The 27,276-nt window shown below is 40.9% G+C and overlaps 1 protein-coding gene and 1 long non-coding RNA gene across 4 annotated transcripts in view; one reads left to right on the forward strand and one right to left on the reverse strand.

Annotated features, from left to right (window-relative positions):
• LOC144235361 (uncharacterized) overlaps positions 1-27,276 on the reverse strand; it is a 455,442-nt gene that overhangs the window by 44,957 nt on the left and 383,209 nt on the right. The gene's annotated exons all lie outside the window — the stretch shown is intronic.
• CTXN3 (cortexin 3) lies at positions 16,972-26,425 on the forward strand. 2 transcript variants are annotated; one of them, XM_077768913.1, is made up of 2 exons: positions 16,972-17,265; positions 25,207-26,425. In XM_077768913.1, exon 2 carries the CDS (start codon positions 25,309-25,311, stop codon positions 25,552-25,554), a length of 246 nt encoding a protein of 81 aa, XP_077625039.1. In that variant the 5' UTR covers positions 16,972-17,265; positions 25,207-25,308; the 3' UTR covers positions 25,555-26,425. The 2 variants fall into 2 exon arrangements, with proteins under 2 accessions (XP_077625039.1, XP_077625040.1); XM_077768914.1 differs by lacking the exon at positions 16,972-17,265 and adding an exon at positions 20,559-20,616.

The following is a 27,276-nucleotide window of genomic DNA, read 5'->3' on the forward strand; positions in this document are numbered from 1 at the left end:
AGAAAGAATGTATCCGTGGTGATCAGGATGGTAACAAGTGGGAAACTTTCTGAACTGGCACTGAGCCAATTCATTCCCCCTCCCGCCGGGGGGCACCAGATAAACTCACATCACAAGTCATCAGCAGAGTTCACAGATGCCTAACTGAAATGCAGAAATACCATGCAACTCTGAAGAAATCTCTTCTTCTCAAGATTTTTCTTAGGTTCAGAGAGATGTAGCCTTATTTCAATTATTCTGAAAATGCTCTTCAACACCAAGGCTAGCATCAAGACACATAAACAAGCTTGAGATTTCTTTCTTTCCATTTGAATTTGTTTTCTCCCTGTCTGTCATGCAGAATGATAATGGGCTGAGGCTGTTGCTTCCATTAACAATCATGGCTCGTAGCCTATCTTTTCAGTTCTGATGCTAATCACGGCAAGGCCCCCACAGCCTCTTGAAGCACTGCTGAGCAATCCATGTTCAACTGTGACCCGAATTCTAAACGTAAAAAGTAAAGGTAATGTTTCCAAATAACTTATCAAGAAACATTTTCACAAGTGCACAGGCCAATTTGAGCATCCCTCAAAGATGTGACGTTTCAGTTAATTTTCTTCCTGTTCTTCCTTCCTTTCTCCTTTCTTGTACTGGTTTGCACATTCCTGTGATTCTTGGCATTAATATTCATTGTCGATATTGGAAGCTCTGTTTTTCATGTATTTACTTGAAGAAAATATGGTGATTGCCTTCAAAAGACTCATAGATGAATTAAAACAGTGGTAGAGGACCTATGGCCTGGGGGTCAGATTTGGCATACCTGTTTTTGAATGGCTCATAAGCTATGGATGGCTTCATGTTTTTAAATGATTCTGGGTAGGGTGCCTGGGTGGCTTAGTTGGTTAAGCATTCGACTCTCAATTTCGGCTCAGGTCATGATCCCAGAGTTGTGGGACCAGCATGCAACCTGCTCAAGATTCTCTCTCTCCCTCTGCCCCTCCCCCCAAATACTAAGCAAATATAAATAAATGGGGGGAGAAATCAAATGAAAAATATATTGTGACACATGAAAAATTATACTACAGTCAAATTTCAGTGTCCATAAATAAAGTTTGATTGGAACACAGGCACATTCATTTGTTTACGCATTATCTATGGTTGCTTTCCTGCTTTAACAGATTTCTGTAGTAAATATCAAGACTGCTTGGCCCACAAAGCCAAAAATACTTCCTCTCTGGCCCTTTATCGGAAATTTGCTGACCTCTGATTTAGAATATAAAATAGTGGGTTCTAAAATGTAGATACAAAGAGGCGCCTGGGTGGCCCAGTAGGTTAAGCAAGTGTCTTCGGCTCAGGTCATGATCTCGTGGTTTGTGACTTTGAGCCCCATGTCAGGCTGTGCTGACAGCTCAGAGCCTGGAACCTGCTTCAGATTCTGTGTCTCCCTCTCTCTTTGCCCCTCCCTCACTTGTGCTCTGTCTCTCTCTCTCTCTCAAAAGTAAACATTAAAAATAATAATAATAAATAAAATGTAGACACAAAGAAAGTGATGCCCTGAGGGGAAATGAGTTAAGTACCTGGGGTGGTTACATTTTCCATGATCAGTTATTACTACTTAATATTTTTAAGACATCTCATATTTGTGGAGTTTTTGTTTCCACTAAGAGTATTTAACCATAATGACCAATGCAAGCTGAGGTGACCTTACAATTATAGTGAATCAGAAGGATGGCTTTTTCCAGAGTGAATAAGAAAACTGAATCCATAGGAGAAGGAAAACTTGCTTTACACTCAAAATCTTCTAAATTTCAATAAATAAATGTGTGTTGCCAACCATATTGGAGAATTTTCCACTGTCCCTAGTAGAGCCTTGCCAGTTCAGTGGCTGAAGAAGAATCTGGGCCTAGGGTTTCGTATCTGAAAGAATGATGGGCCAAGAGAGGAAAGCTCTCCTGGGATTTTCCCACAGAGCTGACTTCTAAATTCACAGCCTCCTCCCCTCTACCTACTGAGCCATTTTGCATTCAATTGTGCCTAACTTTGAGGTTGAGGATACTGACAATGCATAAACCCATTGCATGTTGTTTTTGGTTAACAGGTATTTATTTATATTATATGTATAATATATATAATTTATTGTCAAGTTGGCTAACATACAGCGTATATAGTGTGCTCTTCGTTTTGGGGGTAGATTCCCGTGATTCATCGCTTACATATAACACCCAGTGCTCGTCCTAACAAGTGAGTGCCCTCTTCAATGTCCCTCACCCACTTCCCCCTCCCCCATCTCCCCATCAAAACTCAGTTTGTTCTCAGTTTGTTCTTTGTACTTAAGAGTGCCTTATGGTTTGCCTCCCTCCCTCTGTGTTTGTAACTATTTTTCCCCTTCCCTTCNTTTCCCCCTCCCCCATCTCCCCATCAAAACTCAGTTTGTTCTCTGTACTTAAGAGTGCCTTATGGTTTGCCTCCCTCCCTCTGTGTTTGTAACTATTTTTCCCCTTCCCTTCCCCCATAGTCTTCTGGTAAGTTCCTCAAATTCCACATATGAGTGAAAACATATGATATCTGTCTTTCTCTGACTGACTTTTTTCACTAGCGTAATACCCTCCAGTTCCATCCACGTTGCTGCAAATGGCAGGATATCGAGGGAGGAGAGACACAGTTAACAGATCTTAATCACCATTTAGTTGGGTACAAGCTTTCTGATGGACATTTTCACTGCTCCACTCCTTTGTGAAGTTTCCGAAAGTCCTGTCTACTAATGTTTCAAAAGAGGAAAAAGCCAGGGAGGAAGGGAAGAAAGAACAAGCTTTCAAGAATGATGATCAGGATTCCTCATTATCGCCTTACTCAGTATGCCTTTTAAAAGGCATACTCAGTTGTTGAAGTGTTCCCAGGAGTTAAATAAAGCACAAGAACACACTCACGGAGAGCATATGGGGAGGGTTAGCACACCTATCCTCATTTCACATCTGAGAAAACTGAGGCTCAGAAACATTAGTGAATTACCCAAGAGTATAGAATTTGGGAACCGGCAGAATTAGAATTTGTACTATTGCATAGAAATTTTAGGCTTCTTCTACTATATCACAGCTACTACCATGTTGTAGAATAGAATGGAAGCTATGTGTTTAGGTTTAGCTGTCTCTGTTGGACACAGTGTAAAGATACGAACTTAGCGCACTGCATCCTTGTAAGGAAATTTCCCTCAGATCCATGATATGACTTGTGTTACCTACAGCAAGACTCCTGGAAAGGTCTTGAAGCCCCACACTTGACAACTTCAGCTCTTAAGTTAACTTTGTAGAGCTCCATATTTACATCAAGAGTGGAGTGATAACTTTTAAAAGCAAGTGAGAGGCAGATGGCTCTCAGAAGAATGAAAAAAAAAGGCTTGCTTCAGTGAACTCGATGCAGAGTGACCAGAGGTATGGTATAGGGGAGAAGTACTGTCAGGGGAAACCAGTCTTCAAACACAAGTGGAAAAATCACCTCATTCAAACTGAATTCTAGAAGGCTTACAATCAGATGGGAAAATATCATATATATTCAAATATATATGGAGGGCCTCCTACATGTCTTAAGCCATACTTGACTTTCTGGAGGACACAAGGCTCCTTATGGAGGTTCACATGTAATTAGGAAGATAGGATATATATTCTGTAGAAGTGTGTCCATTAAATAAAATTGTGCCCCTTGTAACGGATCCAAATTTGAGCAATTCTGCCAAGTTACAGAGGCAGTTGCTACTTCAGAAACTGAGATGAGGAATTTTCCATCCATATCATGAACAGCACAGAGTGTAATCAAACGGCCTCTAGGGCCACTTGCCTCCATTTGAATCCTTCCTTCATCACCTTCTACCTGTGTAATATTGAGTAGGTCACCTACCAGCTTATGTCTCAGGTGCAAAATTAGGATAATGACACCTAATTTGTGAGGATTAAATAAACTGTTACATGTAAAGCATCTTTAAGCTGCTTGGCATATAGCAAAAGTTTGGTAAAAAATAACTATGACATATACGTTAATGATTCAGAATAGATCTCACTATTTCTTTAAGGTTTCCATTCCTTAAATTTAAGCACAGGTAGTAGGTTTAAAAATTATGTTTCCATTTAAATTTACTAGATTTATGCTGTAAATGAAATGAAAAATTATAATGTACTTTATCATGGGAAGATGTGCTATTATCATTGGTGCAATCAGAAGAAAAAAGATAAAAGTAATATTATGATTATATAATAGCTCATACTTACATAATAGCATCTACTTCTATGTGCCAGGAATGATTTTAAGCTTTTTATATGAGTTTAGTTCACTTAATCCTTACAACAACTCTAGAAGATAGGTGAGCACTGTCATTATTCCCATTTTACATACGTAAGAATACACAGGGAAATTGAGGGAGAAGAAGGACAATGCAATTATTTAAATTGCTTTATGTCTTATGTTGATGGTAACTATGAATTCCTAGCCTTCCATTAGACCTCATTCTTTTATATGTTTCTAATCTACTAGTGTAATATTTTAAGTGAAGTTTTGTCTCTGAATTATTTATACTAAGATTTTGCTGATTGTGTAGTTTATGGAGGGTCATTTGGGGACAGGGCCAAGCTAACTGGGGAATGGACTATGGTGGATGAGTGGTTTCTGGAGAGGATTAAGAGATGGGTCAGAGAATTGGAGAAGCTAACACAAATGACAATTGCTAACAACAGAAATAATTTTGAAATTACATGATGGTTCAATATGACCAGACTTTAAAAGGGTAAAGGTTCTGGAGAACAGGTACTTAGTTGTTTTGTGGGGGAATCTTAAGGGTGAAAACTCATTTAGCAAAGCATCATGAGAAAATTTCCATCCAAAGTACAGATGAAAGCATCAAGATTTCTAATTACTCTCTGAAATGACTCTTTATTTAGGCCTTCACAGAATATGCTTTTGCTTGAAATCCATTGAATTTATTTTCATTTTATAAATAGTAGCTTTAAAGGGAACACAGCTAGTGCTGTTACCAGCTACTAAGTTTGAAGTGAACCAATTACTCAAATCATGATGGATTTGAATTAGTTTTCTTTGTGTTTATGAAAACATGCTTGTAGAGTTGCATTTTTCTTTCTCATCATTTATCAGTATGAAGAAAACTCAAGCATTTTAGACTAACACTATAATTCCGTATGATTGGTTTACAGGCAACATTGAACTATTTTGATACTCAAATGGATTGTGGAAAATACTTCTGGATATTGGATGTTTTCACCTTGAGAGGCAGGACTGTGTATGGAAACTGTTACTGTACTTCAGTCACAAGAGACCTGATTGTCTCTTCTGCCCCCCAGAGGGTGGCAAGCATACATTTAGAACTGAATAGAAGTTCCGGCAGCAGGAGACATGGCTCCCTACCTCCTGCCGTGCTTCAGAGCCTTCATTCCTCAGGTATCCACAACTGACCTCTGCCTGCAGAGGTGAAGACTTGAGGCAAATAGTAATGTAGAGTTACTCCCATTTCTGCTTTCTTTGAGAGAAGCAGTCTGAAGGCAATATTGCAGATTCCCCTCACCCCTGAAATATATCCAAGAATGCTCAAGAAATTGCTTTCATCCTCCAGATAAAAATTACCTTCTAATTTTCTTCCTGAAATGTTGGTGTAACCATTCTACCCTGGAAGAAGGGAGTTCTTGAAGGGCTTTGTGCTCCCTTCAGTTATCCTGATGAAGATGGTGCGTGATTGGGTAAGCTCATCCAAGCCTGGGAAGACGGTGGTGATATTTTTCTAGTGTGCATATGATAGACATAGAATCATAACATTTTAGGTCTAGTTATAACCTCCTTAATTTAGTAGCTGAGGAAAGCAGAGAGACAGAGGATGAGTGGGGGAGGGGCAGAGAGAGAGGATCAGAGGATCTGAAGTGGGCTCCTTGCTGAAAGCAGAGAGCCCAGAGCGGAGCTCAAAGTTGTGAACCATGAGATCATGACTCATGATTGATGAGTCAGATGATTGACTGAGCCACCCAGGCATTCCAGAATACAAGTTTCAAACTTCCATGCACTGCTTTACCTCCCACATGTTCCAACCCAGAGGACCCAGGAGTCTTCATGTTCCATCGTCTTTTCTCAGTGGTCGATTACACTGCTCTGGATGAGTTATCATGTCTACAGTTGCATCAGATTCCTTCCAAACTGCAGCTTGTTTGCATTCTTGTTATAATATACAGCCAGAGACTCAAACGATTCCCCCCAAAATAAAGGAACTCAGTAGTCTTTAGCTAGCGAAACTCTGATTGCCTTATTTAGTAATACCCCCTGCAGTAAAACATCACAGAGATGGAGTGAGGAGCTCTCTTTTGGTGCCAAGCTAATTAGAGTACAGTTATGAGAAATGGTTTTATACTACTAAACACAAACATAAAAAATATTGATAGAAATTTCTTCTTTAAATCAAGTTTATTAAAACTTTTTAAATGTTTGTTTTTGAGAGAGAGAGAGAGAGAGACAGATTGTGAGCAGGGGAGGGGCAGAGAAGGAGAGAGGGAGACCTAGAATCCGAAGCAGACTCCAGGCTCCACGCTGTCAGCACAGAGCCTGGCGTGGGGCTGGAACACACCAACCATGAGATCATGACCTGAACCAAAGTGAGACGCTTAACTGACTGAGCCACCCAGGTGCCACTCAAGTTATAATATTTTTGTGGACTTCTGAGTTGGACAGTCTGTTTCCCCAACCAACCCCTGACCCAGTGCTATGCTCAGTGGAGTCACCTATGATGCAATATTTTAACTCAAGAGCAAATTCAAGTCTCAGTGTGAGAGGTAGGGACAGGTAGCAAATGACCAAGGGAACTCAGCTATCTACTAGTAGGCTTAGTGGTCTTGCCACACAGTGGCCTCTTCAAGGCCCATATTAACTTCAAAACTCTTAAATCTACACAGGAAGGTGAGTGGGCCAGTCCCTGTCAAGAATACCGAGATCAGGTGAGGGTGTTTTTTGTTTTGGTAGCTCTGAGGAGCTTTTTGTGTCTGCATGCAGGACGGCATCAGGCTTATGTTCTCCTCAGAGGACAGAGAGGAAGCAAAACCATTGAACGATGTTTATGCCTTATGGCCTCTCTAGTAGCAGTCTGAACTAATACTTCCACCTTATTAGAAATGTGTCTGCTATTTTCGAATGCTGACTCTACAAGCCTCCAGGAGAGGGTGTGGCCAAGTTCAGGGCGGTTACAAGGATTTCAGAGGGGTGTGCGGTTAGGAAAAAAACAACAATGAAACAATAAAAGAGAACAAGGAAGACAAAAACAATCTGATTAAGAAGAAGGTTATTTTTGAAACACTGCAGGTAGGTCAAAAATATGAAAAAGGAGTACCTAAGTGACTTTTCTCTAAGTATCTCAAACCCAAGAAATGGTTGGTTGCCTTATCATGGAGATCCAGCTCACTGCTTTCCACCTGCCTCTCAGTCTTACCCATGCCATGTTCCCTCCTTACTTCTGGTGGCACAAGACTTTTGTGCAGACCAGAGGGTCAGTGCTCAAACTCCAGATCTGCTGCAGTCTCCTGTGGTGTCCACATCCACTTTCTCTGCCCACTAAGCCGTGAATGTTTCTCCAGAGTACTCTATCAGAGTTTGGGTTATGCTGAGAGACCATGTCTATTTATCTGAGGCTCTACAAAAGAGAGGTAGGCAAAAATATTTTAAATGTGATCTTTGTGTTCTTGAGCAAATAATTTCATCTCTCCAAACCTTGTCTATGTAGCTATAAAATTGGAATAATGATATTAAGTATCTTGGGATGGTATGGCCCCTGTGAGGTACTGGCTGTGTTATTTGACCCATTAGGGACAGTGTCCGGGTATGGGAGGGGATCCAGAAATGTCAGGCTGTGATTTTGCCCTCTAAACAAGAGCCAAAGAGTCTTGGAACTGCACTGGAAGGGCAACGTGCTGGATGGACTGTGTTATTTTGCCAAGCTAGAGAGGAGACAAGACATGATCTAAAAGAGAACCCAGGAGATGAGAGCCTAGAGAAACCAAATGAACCTCGGCATCAAAATCCAATCTGAGACTAGGAGGAAAGGAGAGACCAGGAGGTTGAAGCAGGAGATACCAAGGTCAGGGCAAAATGAAGCAAGGACTAGATGGGAGCTAATGCTGGTCCAGGATGAAGCTTAAGGATGCTGATTCTAGAGAAAGGTTCTCATGGGTGCATCATCTATGGGAATTCATGACGTAAAGGGTAAAATTCTAGTTAAATGTAGTGGTTGACTATGACACCATTTGACAGTGTCCCATGTTCCTTCCTAGGGAAGAATTAGACTTCTTAGCCTATGAAATTCAGATGTGGCCATGAGATTCACTTTGTCCATGTAATTTAAGCTACCTTGTAGAGGCCTTAAGAGCCAAGACATGCTTTGCTCTTTTCCCATTACCTCCATGGCTGGTAGAGGCTGTCTCCTCTGTCTGGGTCTTGGAATGAGGAAAATGATCACATTGGAGCAGAATCCTCAGGTGACCCTTAATGGACATGCAGTAAAAAATAAATTTTGTTATTTTCTGCCACTGAAAATGCATTTGTTTTTTAATTACAGCATTATCTAGCCCATCTTGACTGATACAGATGTAGATTACTGGTTGGAAGCTAGTGATTAATGGTTCTGCTTGGTTAGATTTATTTTAATATGGCTGTCAAAGTAAGGCAATGATGCTGCAAGAGAAAACAAGTAGGAAAAAATACAACTCTCCTGTTTATTTAGGACAATTTGTAACCGAGAATGTAGTCTGTGGGAAAATTTGTTACTTCTGCTGATATTATAGTCAGTCAAAATCAATCAATAAATAAATTAAGAGGAGGCTCAGCCTCCTTTATTCTCAAGTATCTTCTGGTCTAATCAGAAAGTGAAAACAAATTCACACGCACACACAAACACACACTACTTTCACTGGATAAAACAAAGGGTTTTTCAATGACAATTCTTGCCATTGAAGAGTTTAAAGTCTAGGGAGATTGAAGGTACAAGATTGCTGATTTTTATTATTGTAATGTGTTGTTATAAAAATCATAATTTCACTGTTGCTTTTATGGTGTCAGATAATAAGAAGATATAAAATGAATGGCTGTTGATTGGAGTTGCAAAAAAACAAAAATTTCCATTGTTTTTCTTTGTCATATTTAGTTTCCTGAGCCAGGTAGCTTTTGAATGGACATCACATCATGGGAAAAAGGGTAATTTGTTATTTAAGATAAACAGATGCTGTAGGAAAAGTTGTGGCTGTGGAGCAATGAGACTACAGAATGAGAAAGGTTTAGGGGGTAAACAAGATGTAATCAAGTAGATAGACGAGGCTTGGACTCCATCCCTAGATGGAAATCAAGACATAGAGCTCCAAGAGACAGCAAGAGCTCATCTGAAATCATAGAGGCTAATTTTCAAAGGCAGGACCAGGAAAGGGCTGACTGTTCATGATGAACGGCCCATTATGCCATCCTGACTTAGCCTAGAAATGTGGGCATGTGTAGGGAGTGATACAGATTTTGCTTCATCCTTTTCTCATCTGCAAACACAGTTTTTCTGGGCTTATACATTAGTAATTCATAGTCTACTGAATCTCGTGTTGGCATTTAACCCAAGCCCCTAACCATATTCATGATATGCAATACCAATTGCATGGTTATTGGCAAAAGTAAATGTTCATTTTTCTCAATTGACTCCACATCCATTTTTGAATTATGAAAAATGTTGAGAACAAGGGCAAGGACCCTTCCTAATAGTAAGGCTGAAGGGCATTCTCAGGAGGATGAAAGCAAAAGGAAGTGAGACTTAGTTACAATCTGCTCTGCCTCAGGGTATTATAAAGGTGCTGTTTTCCAGCATTTCAAATGAAGAGTTGCCTTTTTTCGCAAGCTCTTTCAAAATGTTTCCTGTATTAATATTCAATCTCTACTAATTACCCATACAACACTTTCACCTTGGTATTAGTAATATACACTGGACTTATTGACCGCTATGATACTGCATTTATTATATATACAATTCCTGCAAAATCAAGTTTACAAAAAATAAGGGCTTTTTTATGATTAAATATGGTGTCTCATGCTTCAGCCAAGAAAGCATTCTAAAAAGATTTTATTTTTCAGAATTTGAAAACAAGTACATCCATCCTTTTTTAGATCGGCAATGGGAAAATTCACCGAATGCATAATAAAAGTGGTATTTTGCTACAACTACTGACATATAATGTACTTCATAACTTTCTTCAAACATTTCTGAAATTTAATGGGGTATAAATATATACACATAAATTAATGAACCAAAATTTGAACACAAGTTAGCTAGCTAGCTAGATAAATAGCACATATAAAAAATTGATGATGTCTGAATGATATGGAGAATTCAGGGCCATAGTTTAGATTTTATCGCATTACATGTGATTACAAGAAATCACATTTTAAGGGCATACAAGATGTTTGAAGAGCACCTAGAAGGATTAGTTTTACTTCTCAGCAGAAAGGACTATAGTCCTGGGTCATCGGGGGTATTGAGGTATTCAAGGAAGCCCCATTCCCCAAAGAGTTATCCACTCATTTGCTGCTGGACCCTAAAATGCCATCATAAAGAGACTCATTGCCTGGATTTCAAGCAAGGGTTTTATTTCTTTTTTAATGGTTTGCCCATATTACTCTGACAGTTTTTTGCAAAGTGAAATGGCACATAGTTAAACAATATGCACATGGTTAAACAATCAAATTGCTTAGAAAGGCTTGTAATGAAAAGTAGTGCTCCCGGGCCCTCCCTTCCCCTCTCAGGTCTAACCTCAGGCAGAACAATTTTTACCAGTTGCTCTTTTCAGGTCTCTGGTTATTTTCTCATTAACATATTGACCTCACCCTTGACTATTTTATCAATGCTGACATTCTCTTTTCCTTTTACTCTGCTGTCCTAAGTGACAATTTGGCTCAGTCTTCATCACTGCCTCCCCTGATAATGACATCAGAGTTCCCTGGCCCACTGGGTACTGTACAGCCACAAAAGGCAGGGGAGTTACTCGCTTGTCCCCAGACCTTGGACTTCTTCCTATTTGTAGCCTTCTTTCCCCTTCCTGAGCTTAGTCTCCCCTGCCGGACAGTTCCCCGTCCATCCCAGGTGCAGCTCCCCTCTGCACGTTTTCTGAGCTCGCTTCACCAGTCAGTCAGCCCTCCTCCATTCATTTCCTGTCCCCGAAATAGACCAAGCTCCTTTCTGCCTCTCGTTCCACTCTGCTGTCCTCATCACTATGGGCTTTTATTGTGGTCACTGTTCACTACCACTTTATTGGACATAAGATGCGGAGGGAGAAAGAGAAGCAGCACATATTTTGAAAGGAAATTCAGGCAGAAGTTCTCTAAGCAGGATATAGTACATGCATATTTCTAGTGATGGGTCCATTGATTTAATCAAAGAACCCGGGACACCCCATGTCAAGCTTAAGCTCTACCCTCAAGAAGTTAAAATGCCTAATCTTACGGTGAGCATAGCATAATGTATAGATGGAGTTATAGAATTACTATGTTATACACCTGAAACTAATGTTATGCCAACTACGTTTCAATTAAAACATAATAATAAAATAAAATAAAATAAAATAAAATAAAATAAAATAAAATGCCTAATTTGGCCAAACAAGGAGGGAAAAAAAAATAGCAACTAACTATGAAGGGTAGACTTCATATGCCTCATGTCATTAATCATATAGGTTTCCTATTCAAACTACAGATTCTTGGTCTTAATGAATTAAAAAATGTGGGTCTATAAAAATTAGGAAAAAAAAGTGGGCCTGGGCTCTTCAAATCTGCACATTTAGCAAGCTCATGAGATAATCTAATATCACATATAATAGAAATCAGATGACTGATAATATCCACATACTTAATATATATAAGTATAAAATAGATATTATTTACAGGCAAAATTATAGATGGTAGGCTGCTTATCAAAGTTTGAAATATAGAATTAGAAAAGAAAGATGTACTCTTAGTGCCTGCCTTTTAAAATATTATGCTACATGACCAGAACTTTTGATTGATCTCACTGAAATATTGAAATATTTGTAAAGTTAAATGATTTTTCAAGCAGCAATTGGTGACATTATTCACTGAGGCAGGTGAAATTTGCACCCAGCGACTGTATATCATAACTTCTGTTTATGGCCATTTCTTCAGCCTCCTTTCCATCGTTTCCACAAGCTGAAATATCAGAAATTGAGATTGGTTTTTCATAAATTTTTTTAACCAGCATTTTTAAACTGCCTTGTGTGATTATTTTTCTCCTCTGGCTGTTTTCAAATTGATTTTCAGCAGCGAGATTTTTTAGTTCCAGAATTTCATCGGGTATACAATCAGGCTAACAGGTAAATAATTCTCGGGCCTATTCTATTTTCTGTATCATGTTAATGTTTTAATCTGTTCAGTCTTCAGACCTTCCATGCAGTAGAGGTCCCTTCTAATGTACAGCTGTTGAACAGAAAGAATAGTGTCAAAATGAGAGCATAAAAATTTAGAGGGATGGTTTGTATAAAACTCTAATTGGCACTTTATATGACATTTTAAAGGCATTAAGCATTTCAAAGTCATTAAGAAAACTGTTATTATTGTACAAGTCATTTAAAAAGAATGAATTTACCCACCAGGCTGTTAACTCTTCAGTATGAATTTCTTTTGAAGAGTGAATAATTCATAGTAACGTTCTCATACTTTCATGCTGTAATTAGAAATAATATCTGAAAATTTGCAAATACTCTTTATAAATAGAACAGGGTTTGACATCAGCATTTTCATGATGCATTTCCTTTTCTGATACTTGTTTTTTTTTTTTTTTTTGGGTTTATTTATTTTTGATAGAGACAGAGACAGAGTGTGAGCGGGGGAGGTACAGAGAAAGCAAGAGACACAGAATCCGAAGCAGTATCCAGGTTCCGAGATGTCAGTGCAGAGCCTGATACAGGGCTCAAACCCATAAACTGTGAGATCATGACCTGGGTTGAAGTCAGATGCTCAACTGACTAAGCCACCCAGGCGCCCCCTCCTTTTTTTGATTTATAAAGGGAAAAATGAATGAACTTCTTCATTTTACAGGGCAGTCTGAAATCCTCACAAGTATTACATTCTATCAGTGTTTTGTTTCTTACAAATACATTTCCACTGAGTTGCAGCATTGTTTGTTCCTCATTTCATTTCAAATACTACTCTGCTCCAGATTCATCAGCTGCTAATTGAGCAATCAACATATCACAGATGTGATGGGTACAGAGATGCATACAAGAAAAGATCAAACCAGGAGGCTGCCAATTTATGGCTGGACTTTCACCTGCTTGTTTTTAATAATGCTTGAATATAGAACCTAATTTATAGGCTTGGTGTGAATATTATTAAACCTTCCTTACTGTTCCCTTGTGCTTTGAATGTTCACTGACCTGTGAAGATAGCTGAGTGGATAAATAAACTTATACTTAGACCTGGCAAATCAGAAGGCTATTAGAAATAGAGCCTATCTTGATGAAAAAACCCCCAACTTTATATTACATGCTATATTGATTTTTTTTTTTTGCTAAGAAGAGAGAAATATAAAAATAATACATAAACTGACTTTGACTTTTTTCTTTTTATGAATTAAAAGTGGTGGAGCCATTAACATGCATCTTCACCTGCCTCCTTTTCCATCCTTAATTTCATATTCCTTGGTGGTTCCCTGAGTTAAATTCTCCTTTAGCCTCTAAGGGCAGATGAGAGATGAGAGAAGGAGAGGCACCGAGGGGGCATCAGGGCAGAAGGGTAGACCGAGAAGGAACAAGGCTGAGATATCAGTCCTGCATCCGCTTTACTCTGTGTGTCCTTTTATCTAGAATTTCCCTAAAGAGAGTTTACAGCTATGTTCAGTGGTGCCACAAGCGGGGCAATGCTTGAGACAATGAGAAGCCACAGATGATCTTGTGAAACCAAGTCTTGTAGAGGAATGCAGACATAATTCAGACATCTGCTGGCTGAGCAGTGAAGAGGGGGTGTAGGAGCAGGAAGCAATGAAGGTAGGGTGGTCTGTCCAGAAGCGTGGCCACCTCTGCTGGATAGGGACCTCCTCCAGCTCCTCACCAGGGAGCCTCCCAGCGTTGTGTAGTGACAATCTGAACCAACTCACGCACAAACGGACTTCCCCTATTTTTCCTTCCTTCAACACCCAACATAGAACACATCTGACGCTTGATGAATGAACTGAGTGAATACTTCTCGACCACATGAAAGAAAGACTTATGCTAAGGAAGAAAATAGATTTTTTACAAAGAATCTAGTGGCGAACATGAAAAGAAACTCAAGTTTCTATTTTGAAGATCAGTTTGAAGATTATACCAAGAATCCATTCAATTCTGAGAATTAGGCAGTCAGAAAGAAACACAATAATGATAATGCTGATAACAACAGCTTTGTGTTGGCATAAAGCTTGATGGCTCATGAAGCATTTTTTTTTTAAGAATCATTGTCTTTTACTTTATGAAAAAGTGCAACATGGGACATTGAGGGAAGAACTGTAATCTAAAGAATACTCAAGGTGACACTTGAAATTACAACGCTGCAAAAGTTCTTAAAATAGATTTCTAGGGGCGCCTGGGTGCCTTAGCTGCTGAAGCATTTCACTCCTGGTTTTGGCTCAGGTCATGATCTCATGGTTCATGGGATGAAGCCCCACATTGGTCTCTGCACTGACAGTGCACTGCCTGCTTGGGAGTCTCTCTAGCCCTCTCCCTCTGCCCCTCCCTCACTCGCATGCATGCTCTCTCTTTCTCTCTGTCTCTCCAAAAATAAATATTTCTAAAAAGTAGATTTCTAATCATATTGACTCATGATGTTATGTGGTTAAAAAGAAAGATTGAATTAACACCCAGTAGTGGCCCAGGGATCAGAATATATAAGAGAAGCATGGCGTGAAATCATTTTATTCAACACAAATCCATATTACTCTGAGCTTTATACAGCTCAGTGTAGCATTCTAGGTTCCTGATTTAAAGCTGGAAAGCAGAAATGTGAAGAAGAATTCAGAGAAGAGATAAAAAGAGTATTAAAGAATAAATAGGGCCTACAGTGAAATATTCAAAGAACTCGACATTTCATAAATCCTTATTCATTGTTTCAGAATTCACGATGAGTCACAAAATGTAGCTGCATGGGGGAAGGGCTCACTCCTATAATTTCAATTACAATGATCTTATAACAGAAATATTCAAACTTCACTGTTGGATCTTCACCGAATGTTCTTTGGTGTACCTAGTTCAGCTTCCTTGGGGGAAAAGCATTCTTCCAAAATTGTGTGGTGGATAATGATGGACTTTCTGCAGCTAGGATATAATGAAAAGAAAATATGCCATCCCATTTAGACTAAGTAAGCAACGGAGAAGTTAGTTTAAACAGAGGTTGTCAGAGTGGGGTATGGAATCTAATTCTCTGGAGAGTTTTAAAAATAGGCCAGGCACTCATCTCTCTGGGATGGTTTCAGCCTGCAGGGGAGCTGAAGGGCAGCCACGGCCTCTCATGTTCCCTTTCACCTCTATGAGTCTATAGGGTAAAACAATATCTGAGGAGGCCTCATGGGCAGGGTGAGCTCGCAGTAACTCAGGCTCATTTCTAACCAGAGCGCTTTCTCACCCCATGGAATGATAAGTAAGGGTGGGGTCAGAGGGTTTCCTGAACCACTCTGTTGGCATTATGAGACAGGTCTCTCCGTCTACCAGCACCGATGGCTGAGGAGCACAAAGGATACCAGTTAGTATTGAATGATAGTGCTTTGTTGGATTTCATTTGTCCCACTTGTGTGTGTGTGTGTGTGTGTGTGTGTGTGTGTGTAAAAATACAGTCAGAACAACTAATTGGCAAGGAAATTCGGTTAAAAATCTTGAAAACATATGTGGAGAGAACCTTCATCTTCTAGTGGGGTTAGCCTCTAATGTCAAGCATTTGATTCTGACATTAGATCATAACATTTGGCATTGACATTTTCCTGGGCCTGAGGTCTATCCAGGATTGTTGTCTGTTGCTAGCAGATGGAAATTTTCTTCTTAGAAAATGAGCTCTGTTCCAGTCCCTTACAGCTACTGGGTAATGGCCGGCTTCTCGCAAAGAGCCGAAGAGACAGCAAAGCTGACAGGCACAGTCAGAGTGAGCTTTAAATATCATGCACCCCATCATTTGGTGGGTGGGTGTTGTTGCTAACTGTGTTTCCACTTCAACAAAGAAAGTGGTGAGTTGCCAAAAAACAAGGATGTTCCATCTTAAGGATTGCGTTGAATTCTTTCCAGAGAAGCAGGTTTTTTTTTTTAAAAAGATGGATTTTATCCTAAAATATTTCCAAATTTATTTAGGCATTCTATCCAAGAAAAATAACTTAAGTATTGTGCCATGTAACTACAATCTGTAGAATTAGAACAACTTTCTCTCACCGAAGCTCTATTCATCAGTAGTCTCTGACAGCCTGTGTGGGGTGGGGTAAGGGCCAAGGTCACAATTATGCAGGCTGGCCAATGATACACGGGACCTAGCAAATTTACAAACAGGTGGTAAAAATGTGATTTTTTAAAATTGTTCTTTCCTCTTTGCCTCCTATAATTACTACTTTTCTGAAAGGTCAGTTTTGTTTTCTTTAGGAAAGAAAGAGCCTTTCCTTCATTTCCCAAATACTATGTTGATGCCCTTCCTTAGAAGTCTTCCTCTTAATTAAGTTGGCCCGAAGGTCATAAACCATAATCAATAGGGAGGCTGGTTGCTGCAAGGTGCTAATTGACATCCCCAAAGAGGAACTGTGTCAACAATCGATAGAGAAGAACAGAGTACTGGTAGATTTATGGCTTTGATTTTGAAAAGGTATGGGAATGCCCTGTGATGTTTTCCCCTATACTCCTTTTGAATGTTAATGCATTCTTGAAGATGATTTCAGACACACTGCTAGGATACTGCCTCTACTCACTGAAGCAGAATCCTCAGAAGAGTTGCTGAGGCAGAACTGAAATCATGGCTCGCCACAAAGAAGCAGCCGTATTGGCCGCTAATGATGCCTCACACAGAAAGACGATGCTCCTTTAACTCGGGGGTTTTAATGGGAAGTTTCTAAGCCTGAAACAACAGCTTTAGAGCTGGGGTGCCATCAGCTGCTTGCAGCTACCACTGTCTACTGCTTCAACACAGCTTGATCGGGAAGAATGGAAACTAAAGAGGCTTGTAACTACCTGTAACTGTTCCACCAGGAAATGGATCAAGTGTTTGTTCAGCCAGATCCAGGTACTTGACCAACACTGTGTCTTTGATGGGCTAATTAATGCTTTTCTCTAACTTTACGATTCATGCATGAGCAATAATCACATAGATGCCTTTGGATCCAAGTTCTGAATTTAGATCTAGATGTCAGATAAAGACTAATTAAATAGTTGCTGGGTAAAGTTACTACGAGGGGGGTGAAATGTAATGATGCCTTTATTTTTAAAGCATGCTAAAGTTTATGATGCTACTGATACTGGATAAAAGAGTAGTAAAATAGGTTTTTTTCTTTGCTAAGCTGCAGTAAATTATTCTCAAAAGCTATTTGCCCATTACGGTATTTTTTTTCCATTCACCTAAAACGTCCAACCTTCCAAAATGTAACAGGGATGTTTTAATTTGTTCACAAAGAATCACAACTCAACAACTTGTAATGATGCTGCTGACCGTCCCTGGTTTCCCTGCATGGTGAGCCCGGTGCGGCCCCAGCCTTTTGAGGTATCAGCAAGCACCTTTTTGCATGAGGAAACACACAAGGAAAGAGAAAGAAAACGATATGACAGTAAGGTTTATCATATGAGGTTAAAAGTTCCAGTTTGCTACTGGTGCCTTTTGGTACCCCCCAGATACTGACTGGGCACTCACATGGGATTTTTCTCAGCAAGGCTGCAGCCTTGCCCTGCAGTCCCTTTAAAACTCTTCTAGCAGATGTTAGGAGGCAGATGAAGACAGGGAAGGAGTAAACCTGGGGGCAGGGCTCAGGCTGAAGAGAAAGCTCTTGTTCTGACCCAGAGCTGGCAAGCTGGGAACAACAGGGTCCACTCCCAAACCGAAGCAGACATCTGCAGGCTGACTTTGCAGTGACAGTCAGAGGGAACAGACCTCTCATTGCAGCAGTGGGGGCTGGTGACAGTTCCAAAACTGCCTGTTGACAGTTGTAGCTGACCACATTCACATGTATTTAAAGTCACTGTTTCAGGGCTTTCTAGTAGCCTTGGGTCTATTTGTTCAGTGTGTAAAATAATATCTGTCCTTAGTCATGCTGTGAATTCTGACACATCAGTGCTATTGTACTGGATCAAGAAGTCTGTATTCAGAAAAGAAAAATATGGAGGTTGCTATATACTTATGTTTGCCNTAGAAGGAGCCAGGAAATCTTTACCTGAGTTTATTTCTGGGCTGGTCACCAAGAGGGCCATGAGTTCTCTGAATTTATAGGAAATGTTTTGCATCCTGTGTGTATATCCTGGAATGCAAATTACTGTTCACTGGGGCTCATACACAGAATTTCCACAAGATTCATAGGTAATAACTTTTGTTTATGTAGTGATTTGATTACTTAGATGATGAGGTGCCTTTTGTGGAGGGCTCACAGTTAGCTGTAGGGGAAGATAGATAATAGGGCTGCCTGGGATGTTTACACGTCCAGGGTGGGTGGGTTGGGACAGAGGGTGGAGTCTATCTCCAGAGGCTCCAGTTATGCAAATAGCAGTGCAGCTGAGGTTTTGTTTAGCTCAAAAAAGTAGAGGTGATTCTATTCAGCCTCAGTCCCAGGATATGTATCACGTTAATCATCCAAAGGCATGTTAACATTTCCACGGTCAGTTTCAGAACTGTTGCAGAATAATGCAGCACTTTGAGGAAGTTTGTGTTGGCTGGTCATTGCGAATTCAGTCCTGCCTACCCAGCCAATTCCCTTCCTGTTACAGCCTACAGACTGGTGCCACTAGTCTGCCAGATAAACAGAAATAAGGTGCACAGGATGTCTTTGTGTGCACGAAGTGTCCTGTCCGTTACATGTGAACATAAACTGTACAAACCCTTGAGTGTTCTGGCTCCACAGACATACTGTTTGTACATCTACTTTTGGAAAACATGTGGAGTCACTCAACCAGGTTTCTGGCTTAGAAGTTCTAAAAATCAGGTGCGGTGCCTCTGTGGTTTAGAGGTACTGGAAAAACACAGACACTGTGGCTTACCTGCAGCCTGCACACCATTAGCAGCTGGAGGATGACCGACTTTCTACTCATTCTGACATGCCGGAGAGAAACTTGCGAGTCAGCATCCTTTGAGAGATGCTTCTCCTCTGGGAACTGATTTTTATGATTTGGGGCAGTTTACTTATAATCTCTGTTCCCTGGTGTGCTTGTTTGCATAATAGAAATTAGAAATAAACCTCATTTTGTGCAAAAAAGAAACGGCATAAAGAGAAAACAGTATTCATCATCACGTATTTGTTGAACGCTTGCTAAGAGCCGAACAGGACTCCACATGCCATGCATCTATTATAGCTGTTATCGTTTGCAGCCCATTGTGGGAGAGGGGCTTTGGGAATGGATCACCACAAAGGTGAGATGGTGGGATCAAATGGTCCACAGAGTAAGGTGCCAAATGCGCTTAACTAATTCTGTTGCTGTAACTTTAAAAATAAGAAAGGAAACATATCATTGCTTTAAGGTCTATTTTCTCCAGATGGAATATTATTCCTTACTGTTAAATCATATCATGTGAGGCTAATAACACGAAATGTCCAAAGGATCCAACCTTGAGAGAGGGTCATGTTAACATTCATAGTTTCCAGGTAGGACATCGGGATTCAGGATGTTTTAAATGGCTGTTCTTCCCCACCAAGGCCAATTAGCTAAGAAAGGTTTAAGCCCTGAAAGGGAAAGGCAAGTGCTAATTTTTTGTTTGAGGAGATCCTGTCCATCAGCACTGAAACCAAGGAAGATGTACGAAGCCAAATAACTGCTTTTCAAATCATAAAATCTGAGACTGATAAAGTGTCATCGTGACCCAGACTATCTATCTATATTCTTTGAAATCAGATCTGTTGCAAACACAATGGTCTGACATCCCAGTCTGGCTGGATGACATGTGCTTTCTTACCCCTTTTTGTATCAGCTGGCACCTCCAAGTTTGAATTCGGTTCCTTGGATGGTGAGGAGCCAGATATTTGACTCAAATTGTGTTTAAAAAGGCAGTGACCCCAGCAGCAAGGGAATCCTCAAGGAGCTTGCTGTTTACCAAGGAGACAGAGTTGAACGCCATGGAGACTTCTCCTGTGAGAGGTGCTGCCCCAGGATGCAGGTGCGGTGCTCAGGGGGACGGAGCAGGAAGTACCCTGGCCACTCTGGGGAAGGGAGAAACGCAGGCCCCACCAAGGAGGTGGTATTTGGTGCGATCCCTGAGGGAGGGAGCGAAACCCACAGGCACGAATAGAGCGAGGAGGAGGGCATCAGGCAGAGAGCATCATGACTAAAAGCTCAGAGGTGGGAAACCTGGAGGAGTTCAAAGAACAGCCTGTGTTGGTTGGAGCTGCAGAGCAGACCAAGTGAGAACAGTCTCCTCAGGTGTCTACACATTCAATCGCACGTAAGTTTGTGCCTCTTGGTCATTTGACTCTGGACCAAATGCAATTTGATGTTTGTTCTTTTTGAAACTTATTATGGAAATGAATTCATGTCTTAACAAAACTTCCATTGGCAGAACAGGACCTGAAATCTGTAGTACCTAGAAAACAGGGGTATCAGATCTGTAAGGGGGTTAATAGGCAGTTAGGGTCCTTGGACATAGGAACCCAAGGGTTTTTCAAGGGAAGAAGTGTTGAGAACTGAGCTGAGAAAGATGAATCTTGACGCAGTATGTCGGAAGCATGAGGAAAGAAGGAGAGGCCTCTTTGCAAATTATTATAAGTAAGGCGAGTGGCTATTAATGATAATGACGAAGGCTAAGATGAACTGCTCATTCCGTGGCATCATAAGTAATGCAGGAATTTTAAACTTTGTGACAATCACAGTGTCCAGGGAGTGTGACTTAAGAAAAGGGATGTGTTATATGATTTTTGAGAATGGCTTCTTTTAATTAAGTCTTTCTTGGTCCAGTGTTAAAATTTGACTTTACTGTGTCCTGAATACACACAAGTGGGGCTGCAAAGAGAGGACGTGGATGTGCCGTGGACGGGGGATGCCAGTTAGGATGAAAACACTGCCATGAGTCACCGTGATCCTTCTTGTACTTAAAACAACCACCTTTTGTTATTGTTAGCACTTAGGACGGTTGTATCAGAATCCTTTGCAATAATTTACTTGCCCAGATTTCTCTATGCAACGAAAGGCAGATTTCATTATTCAGGTAAAAGCACTTGTGAATATTTTCTAAGGATCATTTTTTTTTTTTTTTGCCAATAAGGGACATTTCACTCTAAGGCAGGCGTTTTAAAAGATTTTGATGTCTTTGAATATTTTTTTGCTGTGGCAGTCAAGTGATTGCATTTATTGCTTTTTCTGCATCTTACTCTATACGCTGCTTCCTTTCACTTAAATGTGCCGTTGAGCTTTCCGAATTCGTAAATTATTGATTAGCTGATTGCGGGTTTAAAATCAAGCAGGCTCTACTACGGATTTCAATCTGTCCCAAGCAAGGCTGTACAAGACCTGGCTTTTCTTCCTGGATCTCTGTATCCACCTCACTATTCCCTGATAAACTATCTACAGATTATCTCATCTAAAGCCGCCATTCCCCAACCCTACCTAGGACTTTCCTCTGGGCCACCTGTCCCAGCACTTCATGTCTGCTGCCCCCAACCCAAGTGGCCCCTCACTTCCAGCAAGACCCTTCAGTCTCCTTTCTGTCTACATTTCCCCTCCTTCAAGTAAGGGCAGTTTTCCTAGACAAATTGCTCCTAACGTGTTCATGTGTCATTCTCCTTGGTAAAATATTGCAGTTTAATAAGAGGCTTTGATGACTTGGCCAAATGAAGTTATTTTAAAAGGAACTGGGTTACCACAGTATGGGAGGGGAGAGGCTTGCAATTTATAAAGGGCTGTGGAGTTTTCNACCATGTGATGAGGCTATAGAGAAGGTTAACCATATCCTTGCATCTGCCTTTAATAAGCATAGGGTGGTAACACTGCGAATTAAAACTGATTTTTAGATGATTCTAAGAGTTGGCTTCCCTGGGAAGAAGCCTGGCTCCAGACTCATCGACAGGGAGATGGAAGAGGGAAATGTAGCTGATAATGTGAATCAGGATGACTAGGTAACTTTCTGGGGCTTCTTGGAATGATTGCTTGTCACTGCAGCCCCCAAATGAATAGTGGACCAGCTCAAAAGCCTGAGTTAGTGGGTAAGCCTAGGAAGGATGAGATGGTGAGCTAGGAGAAAAGAAGTTGGAATTTTGCTTTGTGCAAAAGACAAGGCTGGGGAAGACGGGTCCTGGGCATCAAGGTGGCTCCCTCATCAAGTGGACACTGGAGGTGAGAAGGGAAGGTCTGACTAAGGTATTGCTATATTAGGCCCTCGACTCTGGCGAGCGGGTCATCACAGGCTCAAATGGTCATATGTCTAGTTCTTCACTGTTTTCCAATCCAGAAATCTTCATGTTGTATGTATACACAGTTAATGGCCTTCACTTCTACTGTATTTCCTTTCTGGGTTACATAATGTTTTCATAAAGAACTTCCTGAAAATGCATACCTACCTCAGCCATGTTAGGAACAGATAAAGAAAACAACTCTGGCTTCATTCGGGCTGGAAGGAAAATGGACATAGAGTGGGATCCCAGTAAGTGAGGAGGGCAGGGTGAAAGTGAGGGGGTCCTCCGTAGGACATGGAAAGACAAGAGGGATGATGGGAGGGATGGCTTAGACATTTCTTCCTCTATCAGCATGTGACTTTCTTTTGACCCAGCCCTTGGTGATTTACTTTTAATTTTTAATTTTTATTTTTTAGAAAGAGAGAGAGAGAGACAGAGAGAGAGAGCGAGCACAAGCAGGGGAAGGGCAGAGGAAAAAGAGAGAGAATTTTAAGCAGGCTCCATGCCTAGCACAGAGCCTGATGTGGAGCTCAATCCCATGACCCCAGGATCATGATCTGAGCCGAAATCAAGAGTCGGACCCTCAACAGACTGAACCACACAGGTGCTCCCCCCCCTTGGTGAATTTTATACTTGGAATAAACAAGTCTAGTTTGGATATTTCCTAGGAATGTAGATGGCCTGTTAGTGGAAGCCCTAAGGATTGCCATCTAGGAAGCTCTAGCTACCCTTTCCTGCCCTCTCCCCTCAGCCCAGTTATCTGCCTAGAATTAACATCCAATATTGGGAGGGTGCCTAAAAGCAAGCAAACCAAACCAAACCCAATCCATCAACATCCTCTATATCCCTAAAGAGCTTATTTTTAAGAAATACAGTCAAATTTTATCATAATCTTACTTCAAAATAAAAATGAATGCTAAACAAATCTATTGCAACGACTCCAGCCTTAAAAAAATCTAGTCATAGAATTGCAAAATATTTTCCCCTCCTAACTGGTAACTCCTTCCTCCCAGACACTGGTTGTAAATCTCTTTATAAACTGTGTCTTAAACTGTGATTTTATAAACTTTGAAGTGTCATCATACAGGCAAACCATTGTTATGATTACTAATGCACCAATTATAACTGTAGAAATATTGTATTCAAGCTTTAGGTCATCATTTCTATTTTCAGTTTGGTTGCTTATTTTCATTGAGTATCATTTATTTTAAGCCCATGTTAATTCCCATAGCTGACTATTGTGCAGTGCAATTTTTCTTATAACAGACTCATACATAGATTTAGTTCAGAATATCTGAAGTTTTTATGGTCTTTGTGGATTCTCCAACTTGCTTTTATTTTTTTAAATTAAAAAGTTGTTTATTGTTTGTTTTTGAGAGAGAGAGAGAGAGTGTGTGCATGTGAGCATGAGCGAGGGAAGGGGCAGAGATGGGGGAGACGCAGAATGTGAAGCAGGCTCCAGGCTCTGAGCTGTCAGCACAAAGCCTGATGTGGGGCTTGAACCCACCAACCATGGGATCATGACCTGAGCTAAAGTCAGATGCTTAACTGACTGAGCCACCCAAGCGTCCCCTCCAATTTGCCTTTAAAAACAAACAGTAATGTCCATATATCTTAATTTATCCACCAGTAAAATGGAAATAGTGATAACTTATCTTTCCCCTTCTCTTCCTCTTTTTCAAGTGGTCTTACACAGTAGGAAGCTACTGTAAACCTTTTTCGAAAATGTAGCCAATCAATCCCTTTTCCCTAGCTCATTTCTCGAGGTGCTTCTCAGGGTCAAGTATTGAACCTGGTCTTTGTTTTCCAATGAAAAAAAGACAAGCAGCAGGAGCTTGATGGTCTGGGAGTTTGAGATGCCTCCTTTCTCCCTTGGCCCAGGCAACAGCAAGGAAAGAAGCATCCTGGCTCCTACAGGCAGTTTTTAAGTGAAGTGACTCTTGGTTTTGTTGGTGTCTCTTCTTTGTATACTTTTCAGACTGTTTTCACAGACATTAATCCTCATTATAGCACCAGGAGATACACAGGCATTTCTGATTCCGTTTTTACAGCTTAGTGACTGTAAGGTCTCACACTTATGTATCAGTAGAATGGAGGCCAGAGGCTGGAGCCCAGAACTCGATACTCCCTGGGAGTTTTTATATTAAGCACATTTTCCATCCTCAGTTTCCCCCCATCGAGGCTATAGAGGTCTTGGCTTTCTCAGAGTTTGTAGTAGAGTGGCTAACCTGCGTTGTGTTTAGTTAGAGTCCTGGCACATAGCTGGTGTTCCATCAATGGTATCATTATAAGAATGTTGTGAAAGTCATATTATTGGAGGGAGTCTAGAAGGGACTTGGCAGGGGACACAGGATGTCAAGTTGGCAGCACACCCTGAGGTCAGCATTACGTTGCCCGTTTCTCATCTTCTGTACTCTGGTTGTCTTCCCCGCCTATTCCTCCTGGCTCCAGGTGGCTGCTCTGAGGACAATCTGGTAATTTCATGCAAGAGTAAAACATTCTTTGCTGCAATTACAGAGAATTTAGCATCTCTGGTGAAAAAGTTTACAGATTGCTGCTTCTCTCTGCAAAACATGACTGTGAGCTCAGAAATACAGTTGCTCTTTGGTAGTTTATCCCCTCTCCTTTCCCTTTCTTTCTTCTTGCAGATAACTCAGCCTCTCCAAGGTGCAGCAGCCATCATGATCTCAGCAGACTGATGATGGAAGAAAAGGAAACTGGGAGATCCTGTGCTCTAGCTTTCCTGGACGATGGATGGAGGACAGCCCGTCCCTTCACCCCTAGTGCCCCTTGAGAACGCCTCATCAGATTCTAGCATGTCTCTGGAACAGAAAACCACGTTTGTTTTTGTGATTTTGTTATTCATTTTCTTGGGCATCCTCATTGTCAGGTGCTTCCGGATTCTTCTGGACCCGTATAGGAGCATGCCGACCTCAACTTGGGCTGATGGACTTGAAGGGCTGGAGAAGGGGCAGTTTGACCATGCCCTTGCTTAGTGGAGGGGGAGCAGGATCCCCTCCTGAGGAGGTGAAGTACATCACGACTTGGCAAAGAATTCTCTTTAGTCAATGTTCTAAGCACACCAAGTTTCAATGACACCTGGTCGTAGGCCCACAATCCCTCAGTTATTAAACATGCCGTTGGGTTAAGAAACATTGGAGGATATGGGAGGTGAAGGTTTCTAACACTTGCCAAAAACAGGAAGGCTTGCATTTCTATGTTTACTCAATGAATGAATACTTTTGAATGTGAGTGGTGGTGAAATCAAGAGCATCAGCATCAACATAAACTTTGCCATAAAGTGAAGTGCTCTCCCATCCAACCAGAGAATAAAGAATGGAAAGGTTCGGAAATGAATCTGGTCAGAGGGCCACGAAGAGACCTCTTTGCTCTGAGCGTGTGTCTCAGTTTGTTTTATTTTCATGGGAATCCAGGTCCCTGGCAGAGAGTAAGGAAGACTGAGCTGAGCAACCCAAAGGAGACCCCTAATCTCCTATAAAGCAGGCAGCTTTGGGGAGCAAGGGGGTCGGGGTGCTTAGCACAGTTTCATCTCTAGAAGAGATGAGTGAGGATGAGCTCATTTTATTTCTCAAATACAGCTGAATTCAAAGGCTTGTGGAGGTTTGAAAACTCTTCACCAGGCCAAAAGCATTCTAGGTATTCGTATTAATAACCTGTGTAGAGGTAGCGATACATATGCGAATTTACTTTCTTCACCCACATGGTTGAAATATTGGGTTGCAAGGACAGCTACGAGTCGTGTTTTTTAAATAAAAAGTTAATTGTTTAGAAGAGAAGATTTTCACAGTCTTAAGAGGAACGTATGTTTATGACTGAATAGGGAAGCCAATAAAACTTTTCAAGAAATGGTAGCGTCTCCTCTTCTATTTCACCGAGTCGAATGCACTGGTGGTCTCGGTGACACGACACACAGAGGAAGATGGAGAGACAGGAAAAGCTGCAATGTCATCGAGTTCATCACTCTCACATTTCAGAAAGGGCTCCCACAGATCGTCCTGCCTGCGTACAACCTATATTAAGCACTATTTAAGACCCCGAAAAAGAGAAATGAGAAAACCTCGTATTCCAACTTCTGTTGTAGGGAAACCTTGTACCTAAATGAAACTCCTGAAGCTGTATCTGTAATCTATGTCTCCTAATTTTCTCTTCAGCTAGCCATCCTATTTTTTATTATTAAAAAAAGAGTTAAAGAGGCCAACTATGCCTGAAAAGGCAGCTTTATTGTCTCCCTGCCCCCACCCCCCTGCTTTTTTCTTAACCTTCTTTGGAGGGCCGGCTGTGCAGATTTCTCCCCTCCCCATGTTCCCTTTGACTTGAAAANGAATCCACTTTCTATCTCTATGGGTTTGCCAATTCTGGACTTTTTTTTTTATAGAAATGGAATTATAAAATATATGGCCTTTTGTGTCTGGCTTCTTTCAATGGCATGTTTTCAAGGCAGGTTCATGTTGTAGAGTTCCTTTGCATGGCCAAATAATATTCCATCATTTGGCTGTACCTTGTTTTGTTGTTCTATCCACTGTCATGGTTATCCATTGGCTAGTCTGAAAAATGCTTCTGTGAACAATTGTATGCCACCTTCGTATGTTTTCAGTTCTCTTCAGTATATTCCTAGGAGTGGATTTGCTGGGTCAAATGCTAACTCTCTGTTTCCTTTTTGAAGAATCTGAGGCTGTTTCCTAGAGTGGCTACATCAT

This window comes from Crocuta crocuta, unplaced genomic scaffold (genome assembly GCF_008692635.1).
Source record: "Crocuta crocuta isolate KB4526 unplaced genomic scaffold, BGI_CrCroc_1.0 scaffold64, whole genome shotgun sequence".
NCBI lineage: Eukaryota > Metazoa > Chordata > Mammalia > Carnivora > Hyaenidae > Crocuta > Crocuta crocuta.